The sequence below is a fragment of the Bos javanicus genome, chromosome 19 (assembly GCF_032452875.1).
Source record: "Bos javanicus breed banteng chromosome 19, ARS-OSU_banteng_1.0, whole genome shotgun sequence".
Taxonomy (NCBI): Eukaryota; Metazoa; Chordata; class Mammalia; order Artiodactyla; family Bovidae; genus Bos; species Bos javanicus.
The window spans coordinates 55,209,838-55,235,746 of NC_083886.1; the positions used below are offsets into that span (position 1 = coordinate 55,209,838).

General features: G+C 56.0%; 1 protein-coding gene across 5 annotated transcripts in view; it reads left to right on the top strand.

The window, feature by feature from the left end:
• The window catches only part of DNAH17 (dynein axonemal heavy chain 17), a 94,733-nt gene that overhangs the window by 23,660 nt on the left and 45,164 nt on the right, over positions 1-25,909 (top strand). For 4 of the 5 annotated variants that reach the window (XM_061389837.1, XM_061389836.1, XM_061389833.1 and 1 more), the window contains 23 exons: positions 1,583-1,765; positions 4,520-4,774; positions 5,996-6,165; positions 6,679-6,901; positions 8,843-8,959; positions 9,067-9,153; positions 9,549-9,701; positions 12,459-12,707; positions 14,432-14,554; positions 15,507-15,854; positions 15,955-16,046; positions 16,453-16,579; positions 17,262-17,414; positions 18,690-18,815; positions 18,992-19,099; positions 19,609-19,740; positions 20,056-20,216; positions 20,853-21,009; positions 22,025-22,129; positions 23,732-23,889; positions 24,528-24,666; positions 24,823-25,050; positions 25,449-25,586. In XM_061389837.1, the coding sequence (XP_061245821.1) occupies positions 1,583-1,765; positions 4,520-4,774; positions 5,996-6,165; positions 6,679-6,901; positions 8,843-8,959; positions 9,067-9,153; positions 9,549-9,701; positions 12,459-12,707; positions 14,432-14,554; positions 15,507-15,854; positions 15,955-16,046; positions 16,453-16,579; positions 17,262-17,414; positions 18,690-18,815; positions 18,992-19,099; positions 19,609-19,740; positions 20,056-20,216; positions 20,853-21,009; positions 22,025-22,129; positions 23,732-23,889; positions 24,528-24,666; positions 24,823-25,050; positions 25,449-25,586 (3,732 nt within the window). The remainder of the gene's footprint in view (positions 1-1,582; positions 1,766-4,519; positions 4,775-5,995; positions 6,166-6,678; positions 6,902-8,842; positions 8,960-9,066; positions 9,154-9,548; positions 9,702-12,458; positions 12,708-14,431; positions 14,555-15,506; positions 15,855-15,954; positions 16,047-16,452; positions 16,580-17,261; positions 17,415-18,689; positions 18,816-18,991; positions 19,100-19,608; positions 19,741-20,055; positions 20,217-20,852; positions 21,010-22,024; positions 22,130-23,731; positions 23,890-24,527; positions 24,667-24,822; positions 25,051-25,448; positions 25,587-25,909) is intronic. The other variant, XM_061389835.1, reaches the window with a different exon arrangement.

Consider the following 25,909-nt stretch of genomic DNA (forward strand, 5'->3'; position numbering starts at 1 on the left):
AGTGGGTTTGCTGGTTAATTGCATCCTGGCCTGTTCTCCCTGAGCTGTGCCCTGCCTGTGTCTTTTTCACTACAGGGGCTCCCAAGTGACTTTGGATACTGCCCAGGAGGGCAAGATCAGAGACCAAGCCCACTCAGCTCACTCTCAGGAGAGGGTGGTGGGCACCACAGTGAGACACCCCGACACAGGTGCAGAGGGCAGTTGTCACCAGATTATCAACAGACCCCAGAGTCTGTTGGTGAAAGTAGAAGGCATTACTAGCTGTAGGGCTCACCAAGGGCTTCCCTGGTGACTCAGTGGTAAAGAATCTGTCTGCCAATGCAAGAGATGTGGGTTCAATCCCTGGGTGGAGAAGATCCCTTGGAGAAGGAAATGGCAACCCATTCCAGTATCCTTGCCTGGGAAATCCCATGGACAGAGAGGAGCCTGGAGGGCTACAGTCCATGGGGTCACAAATGAGTCAGACATGACTTAGTGACTAAACAACAAGAAAGACTCAGCAAGCAAGATATAGCAATGCAATATCAGCAACGAAGGTAGCTAATGTGTAGTATTTATCCCTACAAAGAGAGCAGTCATGGTCAAATGGTTGATGAGGCCCTGATAACACACTGTCCTTCCTAAAAAGTCCCAGGGAGACTCTGTATTTGCAAGTGGCCAACCAGTAGGAGTGGCCCCCCCAAGACAGAGTCTCAAGCAAGGTCTGCTCAACTGAGTTCATCACAGCTGACCTCTCCCACTTAGCTCACTCAGACACTAGTGCAGAGTCTCCCCCAGTCATACAGCCAGGGGGCTCTTGAGCTGGCCACCACAGGGCCAGTGTGGACTACGTTTGGAGGAAGGTTAGTGGCCATGGAACAGGTCCCAAGCACCTGTGGGCCTCGGCCTGCACTCTTGAGATTTATTGGTGCATTGGGTGGGCTCCATCCTGTCCTCTGTCACCCAAGACCACACCTAGGATCTGCAACCTCACAAGGAGGACCAGGAACAGACAGGGTTACCGTGTGCCCACTTTGTAAGCAGGACCTCTGTGGAACGTGAGGCTTGTCCTTTCTGGAGCTCAGCAGAGGCCATCCTGCCTGGCTGGGATGCCCCCCGCCCCTGCCCCACACGCTCTGTATGTTAACTATCCATCTAATCCCCACGGTAACCCAAAGAGATGGGGACAACAATTGCCTCTGTTCTATGAAACAAGTCTGCTCATTTTATATATCTGGGGAAACAATATTGAGGTTCTCGCCTGAGACCACACAGCTGGTCAGTAGCAGATATGGGCTTGAACGCAGGTAGTGGGTCTCCTAAGCACTCAGTCGTTGCTGCTCCATCTGGCTTGGACACCCAGCCTGCGTTTGGCCTGGTGGTGCTGCATTGGGCTGCACAGCTGTTGCTCATGGGCCCTTGGTGAGGAGTGTGCTCTCTGTAGCGGTCCCAGCTCATGGGCCCTTGGTGGGGAGTATGCTCTCAGTAGTGGTCCTAGCCAGCAGGAGCCAGCCCTAGACCTTGTTTGGTGCCTGGGTGAACATCAGGCATTGAGAACGGTTAGCCAAGGGCAGGGCCTTGACCCCATAACACCCTGTTTTAGGAGAGCGTCGCGCCGCTGTTCGAGGTCCGCATGGAGCTGGAGGACGATGGGCTGGTCTTCAATCCATCCCTGGAGGTGGGTGGGGACCGAGGCTTCCTGGCGCTGATCGGGAGTCTGGTCACCGACATCTACAATGCAGCCAAGCTCATCCCCAGACTGGCCAAGGGCAGGATGCACTACAAGGTCAGTCTGGACTTGGTTACGGCCCCACCACTTTCCCTGCCACCAACTGCTACCTGGGGTCAGAATCGCCTTACTGATGCGGCAGCGCTTGGTCGTGTGTGTGTGTTTCATGGTGGTGGTCCCGTGTGTGATGAGGAGCCCAGGGGCTTCCGTTCTACCAGGCTCCCCTGCGGGTGGTGGCCCGATTTCTCTCGCCAGAGTGGACCTGTCCTTGGTCGACCTGGTTTTCATTCCCTCAACACCTCCCCACCCACAGCGAGATGCCGAGTGTGCTTTCCTGCCCCACTTCCTGCTGTTTTCCTCCCTCCCGTAATTTACAGTCTGATCCTCTGAGCATGCAGGCTCTTTGACAAATGTGCCTTCCACTGGCTCCCACACCCGTTTGCTCTGAATGCATTAAATACCCACCCACGACCTAAAACACAGATCAGATCCTGGGGATGCAAAGGCGGGGGAAATTCAGCCTCCCTGAAGGGGGAGGTCTGAGAGGGGTGTGCTTGTTGGAGCATGGTTTGTGGGGCAGTTAAGCAAACATTGGAAAAGACCTAAATGGCCATCAAATACAGGAGTCCTTCAGTAGCTTCAGGCCCATCCAGACAAAGGCATCTAAATGAGTCACAAAAGGGAGCCTGGGATGGAAGGAGGCTCGTGGTGTGTTATCAAGTGTTTATCAAGCTGCGGAACTATGTTTAGAATGTGATTTCATTCATTTAAGCAAACAAAGGCCTGTCTTCCTAAGGACACACTCCAAACTGTCAAGAGTGCTCACTTCTGGGAGACAGGATGGGGGCGAGGGAGGCGGGGGGACAGGGCAAGTAAAGGGGGCTTTTTGTTTCATATGCTCTGCCTTGTTTGAACTTCTTGATGACGGGTGTGTATTATTTGTAATAACAAACATTTCCAGCAAGATGCTCTGTGCTGTCAGGGACCAGGTATGTGTAGTGATGTGAGGACAGGAGGAAATACCTGGCCAGGTTAAGGACAGCTCCCCAGAGCAGCTGAGCTGCATTCTGAGTTGAGCAGGACGGGAGGAGATTCCCAGGCAGAGAGAACGATTTGAGGATTCCTGAGCCACACAGAGGTAGTGTTCCAGGCCCAAGTGCCCATGGCGAGCTGCTCTGGAGCTTAGCACAGAGTGAACCACACCCCCAGAGGTCCACTCAGGCACAGACGTGTGGGACCAACACAGGCTGATGAGAGCCGGAGCCTGACATGTGGCTCTAGAATCTGAAGGGCCACACGTTTGGGGCTCCTCCACCCGCCCTGGGGTCCTCGCGTGATGCAGCAGAACAGAGCAAGGCAGAGTAACGATCCCGGTGACCCGGCCACACCCCAGGCTGTGCACACCCTGCCCTGATCTCATTTGCAAGGTTTTAATTTATCGAGGCAACTGAGTGACTACAGAGAGAGGTCAGTGCCACTGATAGAAAACGTAATGTTGCTCACAGCTCCCCAAGAAAGGAGAGGCGCGGTCGGCCGTTCAGGGGCGAAGTAGGGAGCAGCAGGTTTGGTCAGGAGGCAGGAGGAGGGTGGAGGGAAGCCCAGGCCAGAGGCTGGTAGAGCTAGGGAAACTGCTCCAGACAGGCCCCAGGGTCATCTCCGGTTATCTGGTACCTGGCGCTGGGGTAATAGAGTAGGGGAAACACGGGCTTGGGATATGTGGATTGGTTAGATAAAGGAGGTGATTGGGCATTTGTCTGGTTTGCACAAGGCGTGCCCCCATCCCAGCCCTTCGCTCTCTTAGAAGTGGCTGGCCCTGCGGGGGGGCCGTCTCTCCCCAGCCAGCAAGATTTTTTTTTTTTTCTTCTTTTGCACCACATCAGGCAGCTTGTGGGATTTGTAGTTCCCTGACCAGGGATCGAACCCGGGCCTGCAACAGTGAGAGTGCTGAGCCTTTAACCACTGGACGGCCAGGGGATTCCCAGCGAGATTTTTAAGATGCCACAACCTCTTACTGCTGCTGTGGAGTCGTTTCAGTCGTGTCCGAGTCTGTGTGGGCCTGTGGACTGCTGCCTCCCGGGCGCCTCTGTCCATGGGGTTCTCTAGGCAAGAATACTTGTTAAGATATAGAAACCTCAAAAAACATGTTTCATACACACCCTCCACCTTGAGATTTTCCAGTTACGGGAGCCAATCGCTACCGTTTCGCTAAGACCAACTTGGATTGCGTTTTCTGTCTCTCGAAATGCAAAAGGCCTGTCCAGCCAGGGCCTCCCGTGCTCCTGCTGCAGCCGTCCATGTGGTCTCCACTCAGGTCCTCAGATATGTGCCTCCTCTCAGCGCAGGCCCTTTGCTATTTCTCTGGCTCTTCACCTCCCGTCCATCAGCTCCCAGACCGACGATCACTTCTCAGGGGGTGTCCCCCAACCCCCTCCCCGCTACACCTGGATACAAGGATGAGAGTCATGATGACTCAGTTTTTGATTTACTGATAAACTTGTGACCCCATCCCAGGACTGTCCACGTCCCCGTGAGCCCTGTCCACACTCCCAGTGCCCCCTCCCACCGCGTGTACACAGCAGGTGAGTAACTACTAAATGAATGAAGCTATGCGTGAGTCGTCCTGGGGTCTGCCAGGCAAAAAGTCACGTCCGGCGCACCTTCACATGGGAGAACGCCGCCAGTGGGAATGTGTCCCCTCCTCTCATCTCGGGAGGTTAGCGACACTTGAGCCAACACTTGAACCGCTCTCCAGGTCAGGGAGCCCACGGGGCGAAGCCCTCACCTGTCTGTTCCCCTCCTGCCCGCCTGCAGACCGACCTGGAAGACATGACGGACCTCATAGAGATGCGGGAGGAGATTTCCAACCTGGTCATCAGCGCCGTGAAGGAGGCCGAGGAGTACCAGGACTCCCTCGAGCGCTACTCCTATCTGTGGACGGACGACCCGCAGGAGTTCATGAGGAGCTTCCTCACTTACGGGCGCGCCATCAGCCGGGAGGACTTGGACAGCCGACCCGAGGAGACCCTCCCCAAGACGCCGCCCACCCTCGCCCAGTTCCAGCAGCAGGTGTGTGTGGACCTTGCCCACCGGTTTTCTCGCTCCTGGAATCAACCACGCCCTCCCCGCCCCCACTGCTGTGGAGGGGCACCGGGTTTGATTGAAAACTCGGGTGAATGTTTTTTTTAAATGTAGGTTTTATTATTATTCAAGTATGGAGAGACCAACAGACCAGCAGACAGCCACCATGAAAAGAGGGTTTGTGACCCACGGCTCCCAAGAGGAGGGGGCACTCCAGGCCACGGGTGTCGCCAGCAGGGCACCAGTGTCAGGAGACAGAGAATGAGGGGAAAGCGTGACCGAGAACTCGCGCTAGAGTCCTCGTGGGAAGGAGCAAGCAAGGCAGGGCAAGCTGGCTTTGGATGGGCTAGTTTGAATCATTTCAGTGACTCAGGGGTGTATGGGCTGTCTCAGGCTGTCAGGTACCTGGCCCCCTGGGTGATACCTGAGCAGGTGGACAGTGGCCTAAAATGTGAGAGTGGGTGGTAAAAATCGGGGTGAGGACTCTGGTTCATTGTTTGCACATGAAACAACGCTGTCCTGCGGCGGGGGAGGATTGTCTGCTATCTCTAGGAATGAGCCAGCCTGTGAGGAGGGCCGGGCTTGTCCCTCCAGGGTCAGCAAGGCCACCAATGCCAAAGCATCAGGAATGTAGAGCATGATGGGAATTTCCTGGTGGTCCAGCAGTTAGGACTCGACTCTTCCTGGGTTTGCTCCCAGGTCAGGGAACTAAGATCCCTCAAAACTCATGGAGTAGCCAAAATATATATATATATATTAGAACACAAGAAAACATAATAAGTTTACAGACCTTCATGTCTTTTCCTGAAGCTTGGTGAGGGTGGCCTAGCCATAGGGGAGATGCTTGGGGTAGGGGACACAGTCTTTCCCACGACAGGGTGGGGACAGCTGGCTGCCGATCTTGAAAGCCTCTAGGACAGGCAGCAGCACAAAGCTGGTGGAGTTAAGGGTGCCCCGTGGCACCCGGGACCCCTTGCACCCCTCGGAACTTTAGTCACGCCCTCCTTCAGAAGCCCTGCTGGCCTCACCCGGTGATGTCCCTTTCTGACAGCCTGTATCCGCGTTCGGCAATAGTCTTCTGGGCTGCAGGGGCCATCAGCTGGGGCTGGGAGAAGGAAAGGAGCGCACTGCGAGGGCCTCCCCTGCTCCCATGCGCTGTGCTGGCCCCACCACAGCAGCCCAACGGCTGAGCGGGTCCTTGCCTCCCAGATCGACTCCTACGAGAAGCTGTACGAGGAGGTGTCTAAGTGCGACAACACCAAGGTGTTCAACGGCTGGCTGCAGTGTGACTGCCGCCCCTTCAAGCAGGCCCTCCTCAACACCATCAAGCGCTGGAGCCTCATGTTCAAGCGGCACCTGGGCAACCACGTCATCAACAGGTGGGCGCCAGGACCGCTGCCCTGGGCCCACCCCCACCCCCACCAGCCCGACGCTGATCACACCCCGGGGAGCCCTGTGCCAGGGCCTCCAGCCAACCGGGTGTGGAGCTGAAGGTCAGGTTTAGAGACCAGTGGCCCCACAGAGGGTGGGTCCCAGCAGGAAGGTGTCACCTGGCGGGGAGTAGGGGCCCTGGTTCCTCGTTCGTTGCTTCTTTACTGGGCACTTACTATGTCTGACCAACAAGGAATCCTTTAGTTGGGCAGGGAAGCCTGGCATGAAACTCAAGGGTGGTACCTGTGCAGTTACAGGCAGTGGTGGGCTGGGAGTCACCAGGAGCCCCGAGAACATGTAATCCCGCTCTTCCATCCAGGAGGCCCTGCAAAGGCCACCCTGAGATGTGACCCTACCTGGGACTCCCCGACCAGTTGAGCTAGTGAAATATGGGGTGCCAGACAGGGACTTGGCCCTCCCCTGGGGGGGGCGCCCATCACATGCGGCCTCACACCCACCAGCCTCGCGGACCTGGAAGCCTTCATGAAAGTTGCCAGGATGGGCTTAACGAAGCCCGTTAAGGAGGGGGATTATGATGGCCTCGTGGAAGTGATGGGGCATCTAATGAAGGTCAAGGAGAGGCAGACGGCCACGGACAACATGTTTGAGCCTCTGAAGCAGACCATCGAGCTGCTCAAGTCCTACGGGGAGGAGATGCCCGAGGAGACGCACGTGAAGCTGCAGGTAGACGGGACTGGGATGCCCTGTCGGGGGAGCTGGAGCCCTGTGAGGCAGGGCCAGAGGAGGGTGGGCCCTTGTGACCTGGAACTTGTGGGCCAAACCTCCTCTTCTAGACCTGAGATCCCTGGGGAACAGTGGGGTGGGAGGACAAGGCTCTCCAGAGACGAGGGGACAGGGAGATTGCCTCCCAAGTGTGGGAGGGGAATAGTCCCTGCATTTAGTTGGTGTTTCAATGGATTAGAAATGCCTTCATGTCCCACGCCGCCTCCTGAGCCAGTGGGAGCCTGGGTATGAGGGACAGTGGACCGAGAACAGGGTCTGCAGAGACCCTGCTAAGATTAGGGGCCAGCAGCGAGGCTGTGAGAGAGATCAGCTTCCTGGAGGAGAAGGCTCCCAGGCAGCTCCATGCCCGTGGAGCAGAGGGGCCACGGCAGGGGATGCAGGGACTTGAAGAAGCCTGGCACGTTATGGCTGATTTACAGGATGTCAATGTTGGTGCCAATGCATCTGTGTATGCGGCTGGGGTGGGTAGAGGGAGGGAGGGACAGAGGAGATGGGTCCTGCAGGCAGGGTCAAGCCACCCCCTGAGCTTTGTCTCCTCCCAGACCTGGCTGCCTCTACCTGCTCCCTTTCTCTGCCCTGACTCTGTCTGGTCACACAGGCCTGACACCCTGTGCCAGGAGACACGGATGCCAGCCAGTGCCCAAGACCCCCAGCAGAGGGAGCAACAGGGTGGTGTGGGTGGCTGTGGTGACCTCTCGCGCTGCCCAGGCCCTGGTTTAGAGCACGTCACGTTTGGCCCCTTTCCCCCCTGCCCAGGGCTCAGTAAGGACCAGGATTAGAAGTGTGTGTGGCCAGGCCCAGGAGCTCTGGGGCGGTGGACAGGGCAAGTGGGGTGGTAAAAATCCTGATAAATGTTTGAGGCATGCCACCACCAACAAAGACTGTTAGTTAATTGTAGAAGAAAGTAAGACAATACCTATCTGTGGGCAAAGAGATTAGGGGCTGGGATTTTTGTCTTTAAAATATTTTACGGCAAGTACAATATTTGCTCAAGTGTGGAGAACTTGGAAAATACAAAACTTCATCTGATTGCTAAAGTCATTCTTTTATATATATATATATATATATATATTTTTTTTTTTTTTTTAAATTGGAGGCTAATTACTTTACAATATTGTAGTGGTTTTGCCATACACTGACATGAGTCTGCCACGGGTGTACATGTGTTCCCCATCCTGAACCCCTCTCCCACCTCCCTCCCCATAAAGTCATTCTTGAAACGACAAAACTACAGGAAGGGAAGACAGGTTAGTGGCTGCCCAGGCTGGGGATGCAGGGTAGGTGCTGATGGAAAGAGCTGACGCAGGACGGTTCCCTGGCAGTGACGAACAGCGAGGTATGTGGATTGTGGTGGGGGTTATGGGAACCTATACATGAGACAGAAGTGCCTGGGGCTACACCTGCCTGCAACACATGCACTCACACACGCGCATACAACACACTCACAGGTAGACTGAGATTAAAACAGGGTAAAACCCGACAAGTTCCGTCATCTGTTCACAGAAACACCCAGGGTCCGATGCGGGCTTGGCCATCGAGCCTCAGTTGTACAGGATGCCAGCGCTGCAGAAGGCTGCAGGGAGGCACGCAGGACTCTCTGTGCTGTTTTTTTTCAATACTTATTTATTGATTTATTTGCCTGCACTGGGTCTTAGTTGCAGCACACAGTGTCTTTCGTTGCGGCACGTGGGGTCTAGTTCCCTGACCAGGGATCAAACCCCGGCACCCTGCCTTGGGATCGCAGTCTTAGCCACTGGGCCACCAGGGAAGTCCCTCCCTGTGATATTTTTGCAGCTCCCCGTGAGTCCGTAACAATCTCACACTAGAAAAATTTTTAAAAAGAGCAGAAAAGGGAGTGGTCCTTGGCCTTTACCTGCACAGGAACTGCCGGAGCAGTGGACAAACACCAAGAAGCTGGCCCTCCAGGTGAAGCAGAACGTGTCGCCCCTGCAGGCCAACGAGGTCAGCATCCTGAGGCGGAAGTGCCAGCAGTTTGAGGTACGGTGGCCTGGCGTGGCGGGGGGAGGGGGGGGGCAGGCTGCAGCTCCCACCATGGCCGGGCCCTGGGGCGGGGGGCCTGAGCGTCTCACATGGTCCTCCCGCAGCTCAAGCAGCATGAGTTCAGAGAGAGGTTCAGGCAAGAAGCCCCGTTCAGCTTCAGCGACCCCGACCCCTACAAGTCCCTCAGTAAGGTATTTTTGCTCAAGGAGGAGATGGGGTGGTAACTCTGGGGACCCATCTTTTCTCAAACTGTCATTCTCGTGAGCCCAGAAACACGGCCTCGATGGGTCCAGCTTTGGGGCCGAGTGTGTGTGTGTGTGTGTGCGCGCACAGACAGGCAAGCTCAGCCATCCTATGGGCCCTCCCCTCCAGGCCCCATCAAGAGAAGCCAGGGGTGGTTGGGGGGACGGATGGGAAGGCGCTGCTCCCCCAACTAGAAAGTTTGCTGCCTTCCTGTGTGCGTGGGGTCGGAGTACAGTGTGCTGACGGCTCTGAGGGTCACTGGGACATGACGGGGTGGGGGCAGAGGGGGAAGGCTCCACTGAGCACAGGCACCCCACTCACTGGCTTCCTCCTATGCCCGCAGCAACAAAAGAGCATCGCGGCCATGGAGAGCATCATGGAGGCGCTGTGCAAGTCCGGGAGCCTGTTCGAGGTCAGCGTCCCAGACTACAAGCAGCTTAAGGCTTGTCACAAAGAGGTCCGCCTGCTGAAGGAGCTCTGGGACATGATCATCATGGTGAGGGGCCACTCTGGCTTGGGGGGTGGGTGGGGCAGGCAGAAAGAGGGGGAGGTGGGGGAGGGGTCCACGGGCGGCATCCCAGCACCAAGAGGGCACGGCTCCCATTATCCCCCTATGACACCCACCTCTGATGGTTGATGGAGGCAGCCCCTCTTCTTAAACACAAGAGTAGGAAGCCTCACTTTCCACCCCAGGGTCAGGACAGTGTCCACAGCAGGTGGGCACGTGTTAGTTCCCCATGGTCTTGCCTTTTGGCGCCTCTATTTCCAAAGATATTTCAGTTCTTCTCTTTTTTTATTTTTTATTTGATGGCAGTATGTGTGCATGCGTGCAAAGCTGCTTTAGTCGTGTCTCACTCTTTGCAACCCCATGGACTGTAGGCCACCAGGCTCCTCCATCCATGGCATTCTCCAGGCAAAAGTACTGGAGTGGGTTGCCATGCTGTCCTCCAAGGATCTTCCCGACCCAGGGGCTGGACTTGCATCCCCTGCATTGGCAGGCGGGTTCTTCACCACTGTGCCACCGACGAAGCCCTCACTGGAGAATAGCTGGTCAACAGTGCTGTGTCTCAGTGTCCAGCACAGCGATTCAGTTATGCATATACATGTATCTGTTCCTTTTCGAATTCTTTTCCCATTTAGGTTATCACAGAGTATTGAGAGGAGTTCCCTGTGCTATACAGTAGGTCCCTACTGGTTGTCTATCTTTTTTTAAAATAGATAATGCCTTGATTTTAATTTTTTTAATCTCTTGGCTGCACTGTGTGGCATGCAGGATCTTAGTTCCCTGACCAGGGATCGAACCCGTGCCCTCTGCAGTGGAAGCACGGAGTCCCAATCACTGGGCCGCCGGGGAGGTCTCCCTGGTTATCTCTCTTAAATACAGCAGTGTGTGCCTGTCAACCCCAAACTCCCAACGCATCCCTCCCTCCCCACCCACCGTGACCTTAAGTTCCTTCTCTAAGTCTGTGTTAGTTCTTTGTGCTCTTGAATGAACTTCAGAATCTGTCAAATCCTCCTCTCTTCAGATAGAAAACTCTCAGACTACACGTAGACCTGAATCTACCCTGTGAGCTCCTCCGGGGAGGATTCCCCTCCTGGCAGCAGTGTCTGGCGTCCCTGCCCGGGAGCGAGCCCTGTCTTGTCATGTATGTTGTTTAGATTACATCTTAGTAAGATAATGTAAATGTCTGTATCCTGACTGTACTTAATCTATCTCTCATAGAGGGTGGAGTGGGGGGAGAATCTTTGGAGCCACAGGCTCCATCACAACCACCCCCAAAGGGAGAGAATCCATCAAAGCCTCTAGATACTTTTTTTTTTTTTTTGCAATCCACTGAATTCAAGTGTCTTGTGCTCGAGTGACCTGACTGAACAATGCTGCTGCTAAGTCGCTTCTGTCGTGTCTGACTCTGTGCGACCCCACAGATGGCAGCCCACCAGGCTCCTCTGTCCCGGGGATTCTCCAGGCAAGGACTGAACAATAAGTGGAGTCAGCTCAGAAGGCTGCACTGTCCCCTGATAAATATCACTTAGCACAGACCCAAGAACGCAGGTTACTTTTCCCAGGAGATAACGATAAGCATTTCCGGTCAGGGTGTTGCAAGAAAAATTGACAAAAAACGAGCCAGGGTACTTTTACGATAACAGGATACAGAAGCAGCTTAAACTTCAACCAGAAAGGGCCATCGATTTCTGTGGGGATTAATGCTTCAAGTCTCGGGATTTGCAGAGTCCGTCTCTTGTCAGCACCCCAACTGTTGGTCGTTCTCTGTCAAGAACGTCTACCAAGATCAGGCTGGTTTGCCCCAAGCCTCTGTCAGCAACCTCTGGCCCTCTCGAGGACTCCCATGCAACTCCCAAGCCATTCTCAGCCCACCCCCAATTCAAGACTGGAGCTTCTTGGGTTTCCGCCTCCACTCTTGGTAGGGTGGTCCCCCAGTGCCTCCTGTGTCTTGTTTCATCCTGTTATGAGTGGAATTTCCTCTGGTGTATCTTTGTCTGTGTAAGCTACGTTGGGCTTCCCTGGTGGCTCAGTAGTAAAGAATCCGCCTGCCAATGAGGGAGACCTGGGTTCGGTCCCTGGATCAGGAAGATCCCCTGGAGAAGGAAATGGCAACCCACTCCAGGATTCTTGCCTGGGAGACTGCATGGACAGCAGAGCCTGGTGGGCTACAGTCTTTGGGGTTGCAAAGAGTCAGACAAGACTTAGTGATTAAACAACAACAAGTAAGCTAGGTTACTCTGCAGTAACAAACAGCCCTAAAACACAAAATCTTTGTGTAGTTAACCACAGACATGTAGTTTTCGTTCATGTCAAGTCCACACTCCAGTTCCAGGCAAACCTTCAGCTCAGTGCGTGTGTCCACACCCGCCGAGGCAGGTAGAGGGAACTGTGGGCTCAGTGTTGGCAGCTCAGGGCCTCTGCCCCCAAGTGACAGGTGTCATCCTCATTCCATTGGTTGGGGCGACTTTCGTGGCCTCAACAAGACATGGGACAGAACAAGATCCTGGTGAGCAGTGACAAAGCCCATGTTTTGCCAAAATCTCTCTTAACTGCTGACTTCTAAGTTGAATCGGTCATGGTAGAACTGGGGTTCTTTTTGCCCCCCCTGTATCCGGTCTCTTTACCAAGCTCTGTTCTTAGTGCTGGAGACTCCTCATTGGATTGTTCCGTCCGAGAGCAATGCCAGGAAGGTGGTACGGGTGCCTTCCTGAACCCGTAGAGGAGTCAGTGGGCATTTTCCCACCTCAGGTCAACACCAGCATCGACGACTGGAAGACCACCAAGTGGAAGAACATCAACGTGGAGCAGATGGACATAGACTGTAAGAAGTTCGCCAAGGACGTGAGGTCCCTGGACAAGGAGATGAAGAGCTGGGATGCCTTCGTGGGGCTGGACAACACCGTGAAGAACATGATCACGTCCCTGCGTGCCGTGAGCGAGCTGCAGAACCCCGCTATCCGGGACCGCCACTGGCAGCAGCTCATGCAGGCCACCCAGGTACCACACTGACGCAGGGGCGGAGGGCAGCGCTCCTCGGGAACTCGCTGCGGGCGTGGGGGGTTGATGCTGGCAAAGCTGGCTTCACGCGTGCGCACCCCAGACCATCACACAGGGCTCCGGGCTCAGGGTGGCCCCAAGCTGGGTTAGAGGCTCTGCTGTCGCCACCTTGATTTCCTTAATTAATAACTTTTGCACACGGGATCCCATCATTTTCATTTTGTACCAGGCCCTGCAAATTATGCAGCCAGTACTGGTTGTAGCATGAACGGTGAATGTCCACGGGGCTCAGGAAGTTTGGGGTGGAGGAATAGTCCTGGGTCCCCCCATGTACCCCAGGAGCACAGGGTCCTAGCACCGAAATTTTCCCAGGGATGTTCCCAAGTGAGGAGTGGGAGGGGCACTGGCCTTGACACTCACTGAAGGCGAATAGGACCATCCCCACTGTCAGCAAACATTGAACAAAACTCTATGAAACGGCTACTCTGCAGAGGCCCCCCCGTAGATGTCAAGGAAGCAGAGAGGTTGAGGGCATGGGCCCTGCTCTCAGGGCAGTAGCGGAAGAAAGAACACAGGCCATGGTGTTTGGGAGGCCGAGTTGGGTGCTCAGTGGCAGTTCTAGGAGCGCAGAGGAGGTAGCCACCTCCCTGGTTAGGGAAGCATGGGACCAGCATCAGGAGCACGTGGGGTGTGGCCTGGACTTTGGGGAGGGGAGGGGAGAAACAGGTGAGCAGAAGGGATTGTCTCGAGTACTGAGGCCACTGGCCAGCAGGCTCATGTACCCCATCCAGGGCCCGGGAGAGACCCCCGGGCAGTGATCAACAAATAACAGAAACGTCCCAGAAATTGGGCACCACTGAGGACTTGTTGAGACCTGGGCAGGTATTTTCCCAACCGTGATTGAGAAACACTCAATTCCATCAGTTGGTCAAACCAGTTTTTGTGGCAGGCTTGGAATCCAGGCTTGGAAATGTCTATGTGACAGCGAGAAAGATTTGAAGACTGGGTGACACCATGCAAATACCTGCTATTGTTATCAGAGTAACAGTACCTGTAATGCAGCCACACCTGTTACTAATCTGGCAGCTTCCCCAGATGGATCGGGTCCTGCAGCTGCGGTCACAAAGCCCCACATGATGGGGGTCTTGAAACCACAGAAATGTATTCTTTCGTGGCCCTGGAGGCCAGAAACTGGAAGTCAAGGAGTCAGTAGAGCCATGATCCCTCCGACATCTAGGGGAGGACCCTCCCCTGCCTCTCCCAGCTTCCAGTGGTCCCAGGCGGCTCTTGGCTTGCGGCCACGTCTGACGCATCCTTGCCTCCGCGGTCACATGGCCTCCTCTGCATTTCAAACCTCCCTCTCCTCTCTGTGATGAAAACACCTGCCATCAGGTTTAGACTCTGTGCAGTTGACCCGAGATGATTTCATCTCAAGATCCTTAACAGCTGCAAAGACTCTATTTCTGAGTAAAGTCACATTCTGAAGTCCAGATGAACATGAGTTTGCGAGGACACTCTTCAACCCACTACTGGTGGGCTCTGTTGCTACCAGTTTTACAGGGAGGAGAGGCCTGGAGGAGTGTCTGCCCAAGTCACGGAGCTCCCAACACCCGCTTCGTGGCCTGGGTTCCTCCCTCGCCAGCCTCTACGTGAAGGACAAAGGTGTCCCTCAACTGGAGAACATGTGACCGAATGTGAAATGTGCCTATTGTTTTCCTCTGCAGGTGAAATTTGAAATGTCAGATGAGACCACCCTGGCAGATTTACTCCAGCTGAACCTGCACAAATACGAGGATGAGGTCCGAAACATTGTCGACAAGGCCGTGAAGGAGTCTGGGATGGAGAAGGTATCCTTTGTTGAGAGTGAAGTGTATTTTATACGGGACGATGCTGAAACCGACCCCCCAGCCTGATGCCTGTCGAATGTGCTGACGTAGGGTTGACACTAACGCGCCACCAGTTGACGCCTGACTGAACTCTCCTCTCTTTCCATGAAGCACCCTCGTGTGTGGTCTGTCCTGCCTCAGCCTCAGCCTTCTGAGAAGCTGAATGGGGCCGGGGCGGGGTGGGCAGTGGTCAGGAGGGCTGGCCATCAGCTGGTACCTAGGGCCATTCCAGGACACAGGAAAATGCTGGAGGAGTCCTTTGCAGTTCAAACCTCTCTCCTCACCTGTTTTTTGAGTTTGAATGGTCACAGTTGGGCTTGCTTTCTTTTTTTAACAGCTTTATTGAGCTATAAATCACATACCCATTCACCCATTTAAAGTGTGCAGTTCAATGGCTTTTAGCATATTTACAGAAATGTGCAGCCATCACATGTTAGAATTAGTCAATTTTAGGACATTTTCATCTCCTCAAAAAGGGATGAAACCCAGACCCTTTAGCTAGTATCTCCTGTCTTCTCACACCTCCCCCCATCCCAGCTCTAACCTACTGCTTCTATAGGTTCGCCTTTTCTGTGCATTTCATATACATGTAAACATAATAATGTCGGCTTTTGTGTCTGACTTCTTTCACTGAGCATGTTTTTAAGTTTCCTTCGTGTTGTAGCACGTGTCCATACGTCATTCTTTTTTATAGCCAAATATTTCATTACATGAACACTCCACATTTTGTCCACCCATTCACCCACCGAGGGACATTGGGGTTGCTTCCATCTTTTGGCCACTGTGAATAATGTTGGCATGAACATTTTGGCTTTCTGAGAGCAGGGCCTCCTTCCACGTCCCAGGAAACTCTGGGTCCTCGTCAGTGATTCTTGCCAGACTCTCGCTGACCCGGTTCCTGTTCCTCCAAAAGGTGCTGAAAGCCCTGGACAGCACGTGGTCCACCATGGAGTTTGAGCACGAGCCGCACCCACGGACGGGCACCATGATGCTCAAGTCAGACGAGGTGCTGGTGGAGACGCTGGAGGACAACCAGGTGCAGCTTCAGAACCTGATGATGTCCAAGTACCTGTCCCACTTCCTGAAGGAGGTGACCAGCTGGCAGCAGAAGCTGTCCACGGCAGACTCAGTCATCTCCATCTGGTTTGAGGTCCAGAGAACCTGGAGCCACCTGGAGAGCATTTTCATTGGTTCCGAAGATATACGGGCCCAGCTGCCGGAGGATTCCAGGCGCTTTGATGACATCGACATCGAGTTCAAGGTGAGCACAGCTCTCGGGCTCCTGCCTGGGCACTTTTGGAAATGGCTCCCTTGGTGCAAACAGGGCTTGTGGTGCCATGGCGGTCCCTCTCTCCTCCCAGGCCCTGATGGAAGACGCGGTGAAAACACCCAATGTGGTTGAAGCCACCAACAAACCTGGCCTCTATGACAAACTTGAGGACCTGAAGAAGAGGTGGGTCCCATACCTCTCCAGACAAGGGGCTTCACCGTGGCAGAAACCCGAGTCATGCGCCTCCCCCGCTACCCCGCTGGCCAGGCCAGGAAAGCCCCAGGTTGTGGGTTAACACATCCCCTCCCTGGAAGCACCTGCCACTTCCTGCCACCCTAGCTACAGAGCCTGCCTTCGGCCTCAGAGGAAGGCACGATGGCAGAGATTCAACTGTAGCCCCTCCTGCCTGGCGACGTCCACAAGTGTGGGGGCTGGCTGAGAAAGAGCGTGTCCGCTTGGAAGATTTGAATCAAACTGGGGCTGGGAATGGCCTGGGCGTCTCCAGGGTCGTCCGTCCAGTGCGTGGAAGGATGGGCTGGCAGAGACCTTCTGTCGAGCAGGACTCAGCAGCCTCGTTCCCTGCCCCCAGGTTGGCTGTGTGCGAAAAGGCCTTGGCCGAATATTTAGAGACGAAAAGACTGGCTTTCCCCAGGTTCTACTTTGTCTCTTCAGCTGACCTCCTGGACATTCTCTCCAATGGAAATGACCCCGTGGAGGTAGGCGGGTCCCTGATGGTCCGAAGGGGCGCCAGGCCCCATGTCCGGGTGGCCCCAGGATGTTGGAGGAGTGTCTGAGAGGTGGTCCACACCAGAAACTGCCCAGGGGCCGGGCCGTGACAGAAGGACCCGGGACCGCTCTCAGAGCCCGCCCTTCCCGCCCTGAGCGCCATCATTGTGCTCTGGAAAATGGGAGAGATGCCCGTTTCTAAGACACATGCTGCTCATCCTGCCAAACCCCAGACACCGGGAGGAAAAGGTCCCGCGAGGCTCCTCTTCTAAAAGAGAGAAGGTCGAGCATCCGGGCAAAGGGAGGGGACCGTGTTTTATTCTAATCATGGGGTTGCAGATGCACGGTATGGGAGCCCCAGGGCGGCCCACGGTTTAGGTTCTGAGCATCTGACTTAGGGGCATAGGCCCCGTGCCCCCTGGGTCAGAACCTTCTCAGGGAAGAGAAGAAACAGACATTCAGAAGATTCTGCCGAGCAGCGCTTGCTGTTTCCTTTGTTGGTGAAGTGTGTTTAATCAGCATCCCAGAGGCGGGTGGTCGGGGAGGGGGGAGAATAAGTTAAAAAAAAATGATGCTTAAGACCACCCAAGGGAGACCCAGGCCATGGGCATCCACCTGTGAGCCCCTGGGTTGCAAAATCCAACGTCCTCCCCCTCCGACCCTGAAATCCAGGTGAGCCGCCATCTGTCCAAGCTCTTCGACAGCCTGTGTAAACTGAAGTTCCGCCTGGACGCCAGTGGGAAGCCGCTCAAGTTCGGCCTGGGCATGTATAGCAAGGAGGACGAGTATGTGGACTTTGACCAGGAGTGCAACCTCTCGGGGCAGGTGCGAGCCGCCTCGGGACGCGCAGAGCACTGCCCTGGGGATGGTGGTGCCCCGTGACCGGGACCGCATGGCCAGACAGGCTGTCAGCAGCAGCCCGTGGCCAGCCCTCTCTCCTCTTCCCTCAGCCTTGCAGAACAAATGATTAAGGGACGTCTTTATAGGAGTCCCTGCACAGCCTTACCTATGCAGTCTGAGGTGACCCGTGAAAAGAAGGAGAAAGGAGGGAGGGGGAAAGGGAGGGAGAGAACAGATTTATTAATGCCCTTAAATCCTCATCGTTTTATTATTATTAATGCCAAGGGGACCACTTTGGAGGGTGCCTTGCACACCTGCCAAGGTCTCATCCCTGTTCAGCACGATGGGCTTTACAGCTTCCATATTTAGCAGAGGGCTCCTCTTACCCTGGGCAGCCCAGCCCCAGTCCCATCTCCCCAGCCCAGGAGGCTTCTCCCTTCTGCTGACAGCAAGCTTCCTGGCTGCCCTCTCCCCCATCTTTTTGCCCAAGTATTATTCAAGCATCCAAATCAATTCTTACATTTTGCCTAAGCAACATGTAATTTGGAGGTAAATTGGCTTGGGGCATTAAAAATCTCACGCGAGAAAACTCGAGCTCTAACAAGTTGAATTCGGAGTGCCTGGCCGGACAGGGTGACGCAGGATCCATTCATCGGTTTGTTCAGACACTTCCCACACTTAACCACTTACAGACATAACCACTGAACTACAGCCTGCACTGTGCTTCTATCAATAGCTTAAAAGAAAAACCAACCTGATTATCCCATTCAGGTATTTTCCCCCTGGTGGCAGTTAGTTGAAGGTTTGTATTTCAAAATACACGCAAGGCTCATCAGCCAGTTTGTCTGCGTGACAAAGAATGCCCTTGAGGACAAGTGGGGCTCTGCTGGTCAGAATCCGCCTGGGACAGGGGGCAGCAGGGCCCGGGGGACAGATGCCCTGTCCCGGAACATCAGCACTACTTCGTGGGCTCAGACACAGACTGTCTTCTCTAGCTTTTTCTCTCGTTCCCTATCCCTTCTGTGTTTAGACACAGTGATTGCACACGAAAGCCCAATGCAACTAGTTTTGTGGGTACAGCGAGGCTTGCTGAACACATTTTTCCAGCAGGGCATTCTTACCGCTCAGAAAACCTGGGCATTTCTACCCCTGGAATGATGATACGGATGAGGACAAGTGGTAATTGATTTCGTAAACGTCAGAGCAAGTCATCGGATGAGACATGCTCACCCTCTCTGGTCCCCGTGGCTCCGTCCCCAGGTAGAGGTCTGGCTGAACCGGGTGCTGGACAGGATGTGTGCCACGCTCCGCCACGAGATCCCCGAAGCTGTGGTGACCTATGAGGAGAAGCCAAGGGAGCAGTGGATCTTTGACTACCCCGCCCAGGTCCGAGCTGGGTGGACGGGGCAGCTCTGAAATGCGGGGAGGGGTGGATGGAGCTCACCCGTCCTGGGTTAGCCACAGTCTGGTGGCGAAGAGCCACCTTAACTGGTGTGAACTCTTCCGTCGGACAGAAAAAGGTGCTCACGTGGCGGGGTACCGGGGCCCCCCTCTGTTTCCAGATCGCGCTCACGTGCACCCAAATCTGGTGGGCCACCGAGGTGGGCTTGGCGTTTGCCAGGCTGGAGGAAGGCTACGAAAATGCCATCAAAGATTACAACAAGAAGCAGGTGTGTCCCGCCCACCCCGTGTCTGTCCTAAGCACCTTGCTCTGTGAGGTCCTGGCTCGTGCCCCTGCCATTTCTCTGAGTCAAAAGCAGCCAAATATCGGCAACAGCTGTTCTGCCCAGGAGTAACTGCTTCAGAAATACATGACTTTAATTCTCTATTTCGATTTGATTTTTTGACAGATTCTTGGTTAGAAATTTAGAAACCAAAGATAATGTTTAAAATGAAAGATATAACCCTGTCAACAGATTCTTAGCTAACCTAGTGTACACATAATCAGTTCCTAGGCAAAAATACACAACTATCCAAGTGGCTTTAAAATCCTGTTTTCACTTACTGTCTGCCATCTCTCATGACATCAGATCTTCATCGACACCATTTTTAGTGACTTCTTGATATTCCATGGGGGAGGGGCAGTTCCCGAGTGCCCAGGGGGACCCGCCCAGCCCGGAGGCCAACCCTGAGGCCACCCGGGGAGCCGTGTGCGAGGGAGGCATGTTTGCTCCCACAGATCAGCCAGCTCAACGCGCTCATCACCCTGCTCATTGGAAACCTCAATGCAGGGGACAGAATGAAGATCATGACCATCTGTACCATCGATGTCCACGCCCGGGACGTGGTGGCCAAGATGATCACCGCCAAGGCATGGGTGCCAGGAGGGGCCAGGAACCAGGGTGGGGGCCTGGGGCTCAGGACTCCAGCCCACATCCCCCACCCCAGTCACTGCTTCTTCCTCAGCGGGGCAGGGGGACACTTCTCCAGGCAGCGGCTACCCCGTTCTGCACCCCTAATCTCACCCCTGGTGAGCCACTGGACGAGCAGCCCAATCAGAAGTGCCCCTGGTTCAGCAGTGGGGGCGGTGTTAGGCTTGATGGGGGCACCTGGGGAGGGGCGGGGTGCTGGAAGCACCCCGGGGTCAGGGACCTCTTGGAGGCAAGCCAGCCTGCTCCCCCCGCAGGTGGAGAGCTCCCAGGCCTTCACCTGGCAGTCCCAGCTGCGGCACCGCTGGGACGAGGAGAAGAAGCACTGCTTTGCCAACATCTGTGACGCCCAGATCCAGTACTCATATGAGTACCTGGGCAACACCCCGCGGCTGGTCATCACCCCACTCACGGACAGGTGAGGGCCCCGGCCGCCTTCCCGCCTGGCCGCGAACAACGCAGGGGAGGGAATCGCACCCTTTCTCTGGGCTCTTCCCCACGTGTCCTTGCACCGTCAGACCCAAATGTCCCCTGCTGAGGCTGACGGATGCGGGCGTCTGGGCTGGGGGACCTGCGTTCAGGTTCAGTTCTGCTACCTGCCAGGCACCCAGCCTTGGAGCCGAGACCTTATTCCTTCATTCTGACCTTGGCTGTTTGGCCTTAGGGGTGTTGCTTAGCCTTTCTGAGGGCCTGTAAAATGGGGATGATGTTTTATAAATCCTCAGCAGCTTGTCGAGGGTCAAGTGAATCACGTGACACCAAAAAGCACTCAGACCAGATCCTCAGCACCTGTGATGCGGCTGTTCCAGTGGACGGGCAACATAACGTTCCTTCCCGCCCCTGTACCCCTAGTGCCATGGCTGGTTCAGCCCTCACGTAGTGTCTGCTCCAGCGGGATGGCGTTTGCTCCTTGGTGACAACACAAGCCCTCCTTTGCCCCTTTGAGCTCCCTTTGGTGCCACCTTGGGGCTCAGGGGCTGTCACCGACCCACAGTAAAAGAAAGTGGGCAGCCCTGGGGTTGCCACCCACAGGGTGATTGGACGTCCCTTACAGATGCTACATAACCTTGACCCAGTCCCTCCATCTGATCATGGGCGGAGCTCCTGCTGGCCCCGCCGGGACTGGCAAGACCGAGACGACCAAGGACCTGGGCAGAGCCCTGGGCACCATGGTGTACGTCTTCAACTGCTCCGAGCAGATGGACTACAAGGTACCCACCCCACGTCCAGGGGGCCTGGAGTCCCCTCCCCAAGGAGGCCGCAGCCAACACTCCCCAAGTGACCGCTGGACGGGTGGACACTGCTGGCTGGCCTCTTGGGCATGACCAGCGTGTCTGGTGGAGGATCCCAGGGTGGACAAGCTGCTGCTGCTGCTGCTAAGTCGCTTCAGTCATGTCCAACTCTGTGCGACCTCAGAGATGGAACACCCAGCTCCAAACATCCTTCCCTGCTAGGGAGGCAACCCCTCCCAACCTACATCCCAAGCTTGTCCCAGCAACTGGGGGCACCAGAGAGAGTGAGAGCCTCCGAGGGGGCAGGGTGTGGGGGGTGGCCCCTGCGGAGGGGCCAGGTCCCTGCGGTCACCAGAGGCTTTGCGGCACAGCCACAGTTCTTAAAGGGCCCAGGAAAGAAGACCGTGGAGGTCAGGTCAAAGCAGCCTCTGGTGCGAAGGGTTGGGAGCCACTGAGGTCATGAACATGGCCTCCTGGGGCTTCCCCGCCCCATCCCCATGGGATCCCCACAGTCCGGGAGACCCCACCTTGAGGCTGAGGGTGGGGACAGCTGCCCCCTCTGACTGTGAAGGCCACAGCCCACACCAACCTCCTGGGTTTTAGAGAAGTGAAATCTGAAGCTGGATCCTCCTAGAAGGAATCCTGTGTGTAAACACTGAAGAATCACCCCTTTTATCTTTCAAGGGCCTGAGTCCATCTCCTCCACCTTAGAGGGAAGGCCCCTCCTTGTGTGCTAGTGGAAAATGCCAGGGTGAATTTTACACAAACGGCCTTATCTGAGTCCAGGCAAAGCCTTCAGTGCAGGGAGGACCTGGGCTCTTCCTGGCACCCGACCCCATGTTGACTCTTCCAGGGAGGGGACGACCTGCCTCTAGCCTCCCGGGGGCCCCAAAGTTCCCAAGCCTGACCCCCAACCTGGGCAGGAGCTGACAGGGCAAGCGGAGGCCCCTGGCAGGACTCCCCAGTGCTCACTTCTCCCCGCCACCTTTCCTAGTCCTGCGGAAACATCTACAAGGGCCTGGCCCAGACCGGAGCCTGGGGCTGCTTCGACGAGTTTAATCGGATCTCTGTGGAGGTCTTGTCCGTGATTGCTGTACAGGTAGGGCCCCTGTGCGGCCTCTGGGTCACCTTCGGGAACTCGCTGCCTTCCCGCATCGGGGCTTGTCAGCTTCCCGGTATGGTCAGGTCAGCCTGAGTGGGGGTATGGCACAGAGGTGAGCGGGACCCCAGCCCTGTCCTTCGGGGGCCCACAGTCTGGTGGGGCACACAGAAGGGTCAGACACAGCAAACTTGTCACTGAATGCAGATGGGGGGATAGTCAGTTTTGCCTAGGGTCCAGGACAGAGGGCTTCGTTTCACTTCCCAATGGAGCTGGGCATTGAAGTATGCATAGGAGCTTGTCCATTAGACAAGAGTGCTGGGAGAAAGGGAGGAAGTGTGCCCAGGTATTTGGGGAATACCCGTGATGGAGTGCAGGACTGCCTGGTTCTGGGCTCTATTTAAACTCTCCATGCCTCCATTGTCTAATCTGTAGAATGCGTTTGCTGGCAGGATTAGGGGTGAGTGCAGGTAGCTGGCCTCCTCCACTGCTGTTTCCCTCTTGGTGTAGACAAAGAACTATCCCCAAGCCCTGAGACCAGAGGACAGTAAGGCAAAAGGAAGATGGGGCAGTTAGCACCCCCGGACTCTCTGGCAGTGCTGACTGCTGCTTTGGGGACCCCTCAACCCCCGAAGTCAGTGCACAGACCCTGGGAAAATTGTGCAGAGCTCTGTGAACTGAAGTGGAGGAGCAAGAACTGGAATAGAACATCAGGAGACGCTCCACGTGGTGGGGGGGGGGCGCGGGGGGGGTCCCACCTCCAGGCCCCCCCTCCAGGCCCCGCCTCCAGGCCCCGCCCTGTTGGGGTGTGAGCTGCACGCACCGCAGACCAGTCTGGCAGGAAAATCCTGGACTTTGCTTGGGAGCCCCAGACTCGGAGCAGGTCTTAACTGTGGGTACAGGGCGCCCTCCCGTGGGGGCTTGGAGATTTGCAGCTGCTCAGCGGGCACTAAGGGTCAAAGGCAGAGCTAGTAGTCCCAGAATTCAGATTTCACCCAATGCCGAGTATCTGATGTGGGGATGGCTACCAATCAGCCCTCCCACGGGTCACTGCTGGAGCAGGAACAGACTCACAAAATGGCTAGGGGGCGGAACGTCACTCGATAACGAGGATTAGCCTCGACCTGGAGGAACCCCCAGGGCGTCTCGCTGAGTGACCAAAGCCCATCTGAGATTACATACTGTACCATCCTACTTACTAAGGTTCATGAAAGAGAGAATCACAGAAATGGGAGCAGATGACTGATTGCAGGGGGTCAGGGGAGGGTGGGGTGGCAGAGGGGTGGGGGTGGCTGTCAAGGGTGACTCCACCTGAGGTCACGGAAATGTCCGTCATCTCCAGGTCGCTGTCCTGGTGGTGATGCCGCACCGCGGTCACCACTGGGGGGCGCTGGGAGGGACCCATGGGATCCCCTCTTTTTCTTTCTTAACAACTGCACATGAATCTACAATTGTATCAAAGTTTAATTAAAAAAAAAAAAAGATCAGGACAGTCCTCTGCAAATTCACAGCCATTCACACGCTTTAGCACAAACGAAGCTCCATCCAGCCCATCAGAGTTAGCTATTCCCGCATGAACCCATCTATGTACCAACTGTTTAGGTAAAATGTGTCCAGGATGCAATTCGGGCCAAGAAGAAAACGTTTAATTTTCTGGGAGAGATGATAAGCCTCATCCCCACCGTCGGCATCTTCATCACCATGAACCCGGGGTATGCCGGGCGCACGGAGCTGCCAGAGAACTTAAAGGCCTTGTTCAGGTGTGCGGTGGGGGCAAGGCCCAGGAGAGCGGCTGTGGAGGGCTGGGTCAACCCAGAGGGGGCTAGGGGAGGCAGGGATGGGAAACAAGGCCTGGGTGAGAGGGGCTACCTGGCCAGGACCTCTGTAAGGAGCAGACGGTGTCTTCCCACTCTCTGACTCCCAGGGGGTGGAGAGGAAGGTCCCATTTTAGGCATAAGCTGCCCACCGGTCAGGAAGATCCCCTGGAGAAGGAAATGGCAACCCACTCCCATATTTTTGCCCGGGAAATCCTATGGACTTTGGAGCCTGATGGGCTACAGTCGTGGGGTCACAAAGAGTCGGACACGACTGAGAGACTGAGCATGCACACAGCCAATCGGTACAAGGTGGTGGGGGAGGCAGCGCTGAGGTGACTCTCAGAGGATTTGAGTAAAGGGGGGCAGGGCCCGGAGATACCCCTGTGCAGAGCAAGGGGGCAACAGTGAAGACAGGAGGGGAGCCGAGGGTAGGGGAGGGGGTCTGGGAAGCTGCTCTGCACCTAGAGTCTCTGCCAGTAAGGCTGTGGTCCTCCTGGAAGGTGGTGAGCTCATGAGGGGCAGGTGGGGGCAGGCATGGAGGAGGGGGAGAAGCCAAGACAGACCCCCCCCGGACCCCTCAGGCCCTGTGCCATGGTGGTTCCCGACTTTGAACTGATATGCGAGATCATGCTGGTGGCCGAGGGCTTTCTGGAAGCCCGCCTTCTGGCCAGGAAGTTCATCACACTCTACACCTTGTGCAAAGAGCTGCTGTCAAAGCAGGTGTGTGACTGTCTGGGGGCCCACGGAGCCAGGGGCGGGAGGGATGACAAATGCAGCCGGCCTGGGCTGCCTCCCAGACGGCCTGGCGAAGCCCCCCAGCCTCGGTCCTGGCACGTCAGGTGGCACGCTCATGCCCACCCGCCCGCCCACCCGCAGGATCACTATGACTGGGGCCTGCGAGCCATCAAGTCTGTGCTGGTGGTGGCCGGCTCCCTGAAGAGGGGCGACCCCAGCCGGGCAGAGGACCAGGTGCTGATGCGGGCGCTCAGGGACTTCAATATCCCCAAGATCGTCACCGACGACCTGCCCGTGTTCATGGGGCTCATCGGGGACCTCTTCCCCGCCCTGGATGTGCCTCGGAAACGGGACCTGAATTTTGAGAAGGTGGGTATGGCTGGGGTCCCACCAGCGCCTCCTTGCTGCCGAGGACCTCACTTTCCACCATCACTTTCCACCATCTAAGTGGCAGGTACCACATGGGGGTGATGCCCGTGCCTGCCAGCAGGCAATGGCCATGCATGCGTGTCTCCGTCTGCCCTGAGGAATGTCCCGAAGCCACAGGCTGCCTCTCCAGCCCCTTTCTCAATACTGGAGGGTCAGGAGAAGCAGCAGAAGGGGCTTCAGACAAACCTATCCCCCGCATGGGGGTCTTAGTAGCACCCACGGCAGAGCACCTGGACACCCCCATGGGCAGGGCCGCTGTTCCCTTCTGATCTCTTCCCTGGCGGGGGTTTCCCGGTCCTGCCCGGCGGGCCCAGCACCCCGTCCTGCCCACCCCCCAGGTCATCAAGCAGAGCATCGTGGAGCTGCAGCTGCAGGCAGAGGACGGCTTCGTGCTAAAGGTGGTGCAGCTGGAGGAGCTGCTACAGGTCCGGCACTCGGTGTTTGTCATCGGGAACGCGGGCAGCGGCAAGTCCCAGGTAGGCGCCTGCCTGGGACCCGGCCCAGGGCACCCCGGGCCCCCGCAGAGCGTCATGGGCTGGGAAGGGAGCTGTGCCAGGTGACAGGGACAGCCGAGGAGGCCCAGAGTGGCTGGGGACCCTGGTCCCCCCTTGAGACCCTTCTCCCGGGCCTCCTCTCCTTCCGTCCCTTCCCCCTTGATGCTGGTCATCCACCTGCCTGCAGCCAGTCCCCACCCTCCTGCCCCCTGCCATCGCCTGGGGCACAGTGGGAAGCAGAGGGTGGCGGCCAGCATTACCGATACCCATAACATTGGAAAATTCTAAACCAGCCGAGTGCTCAG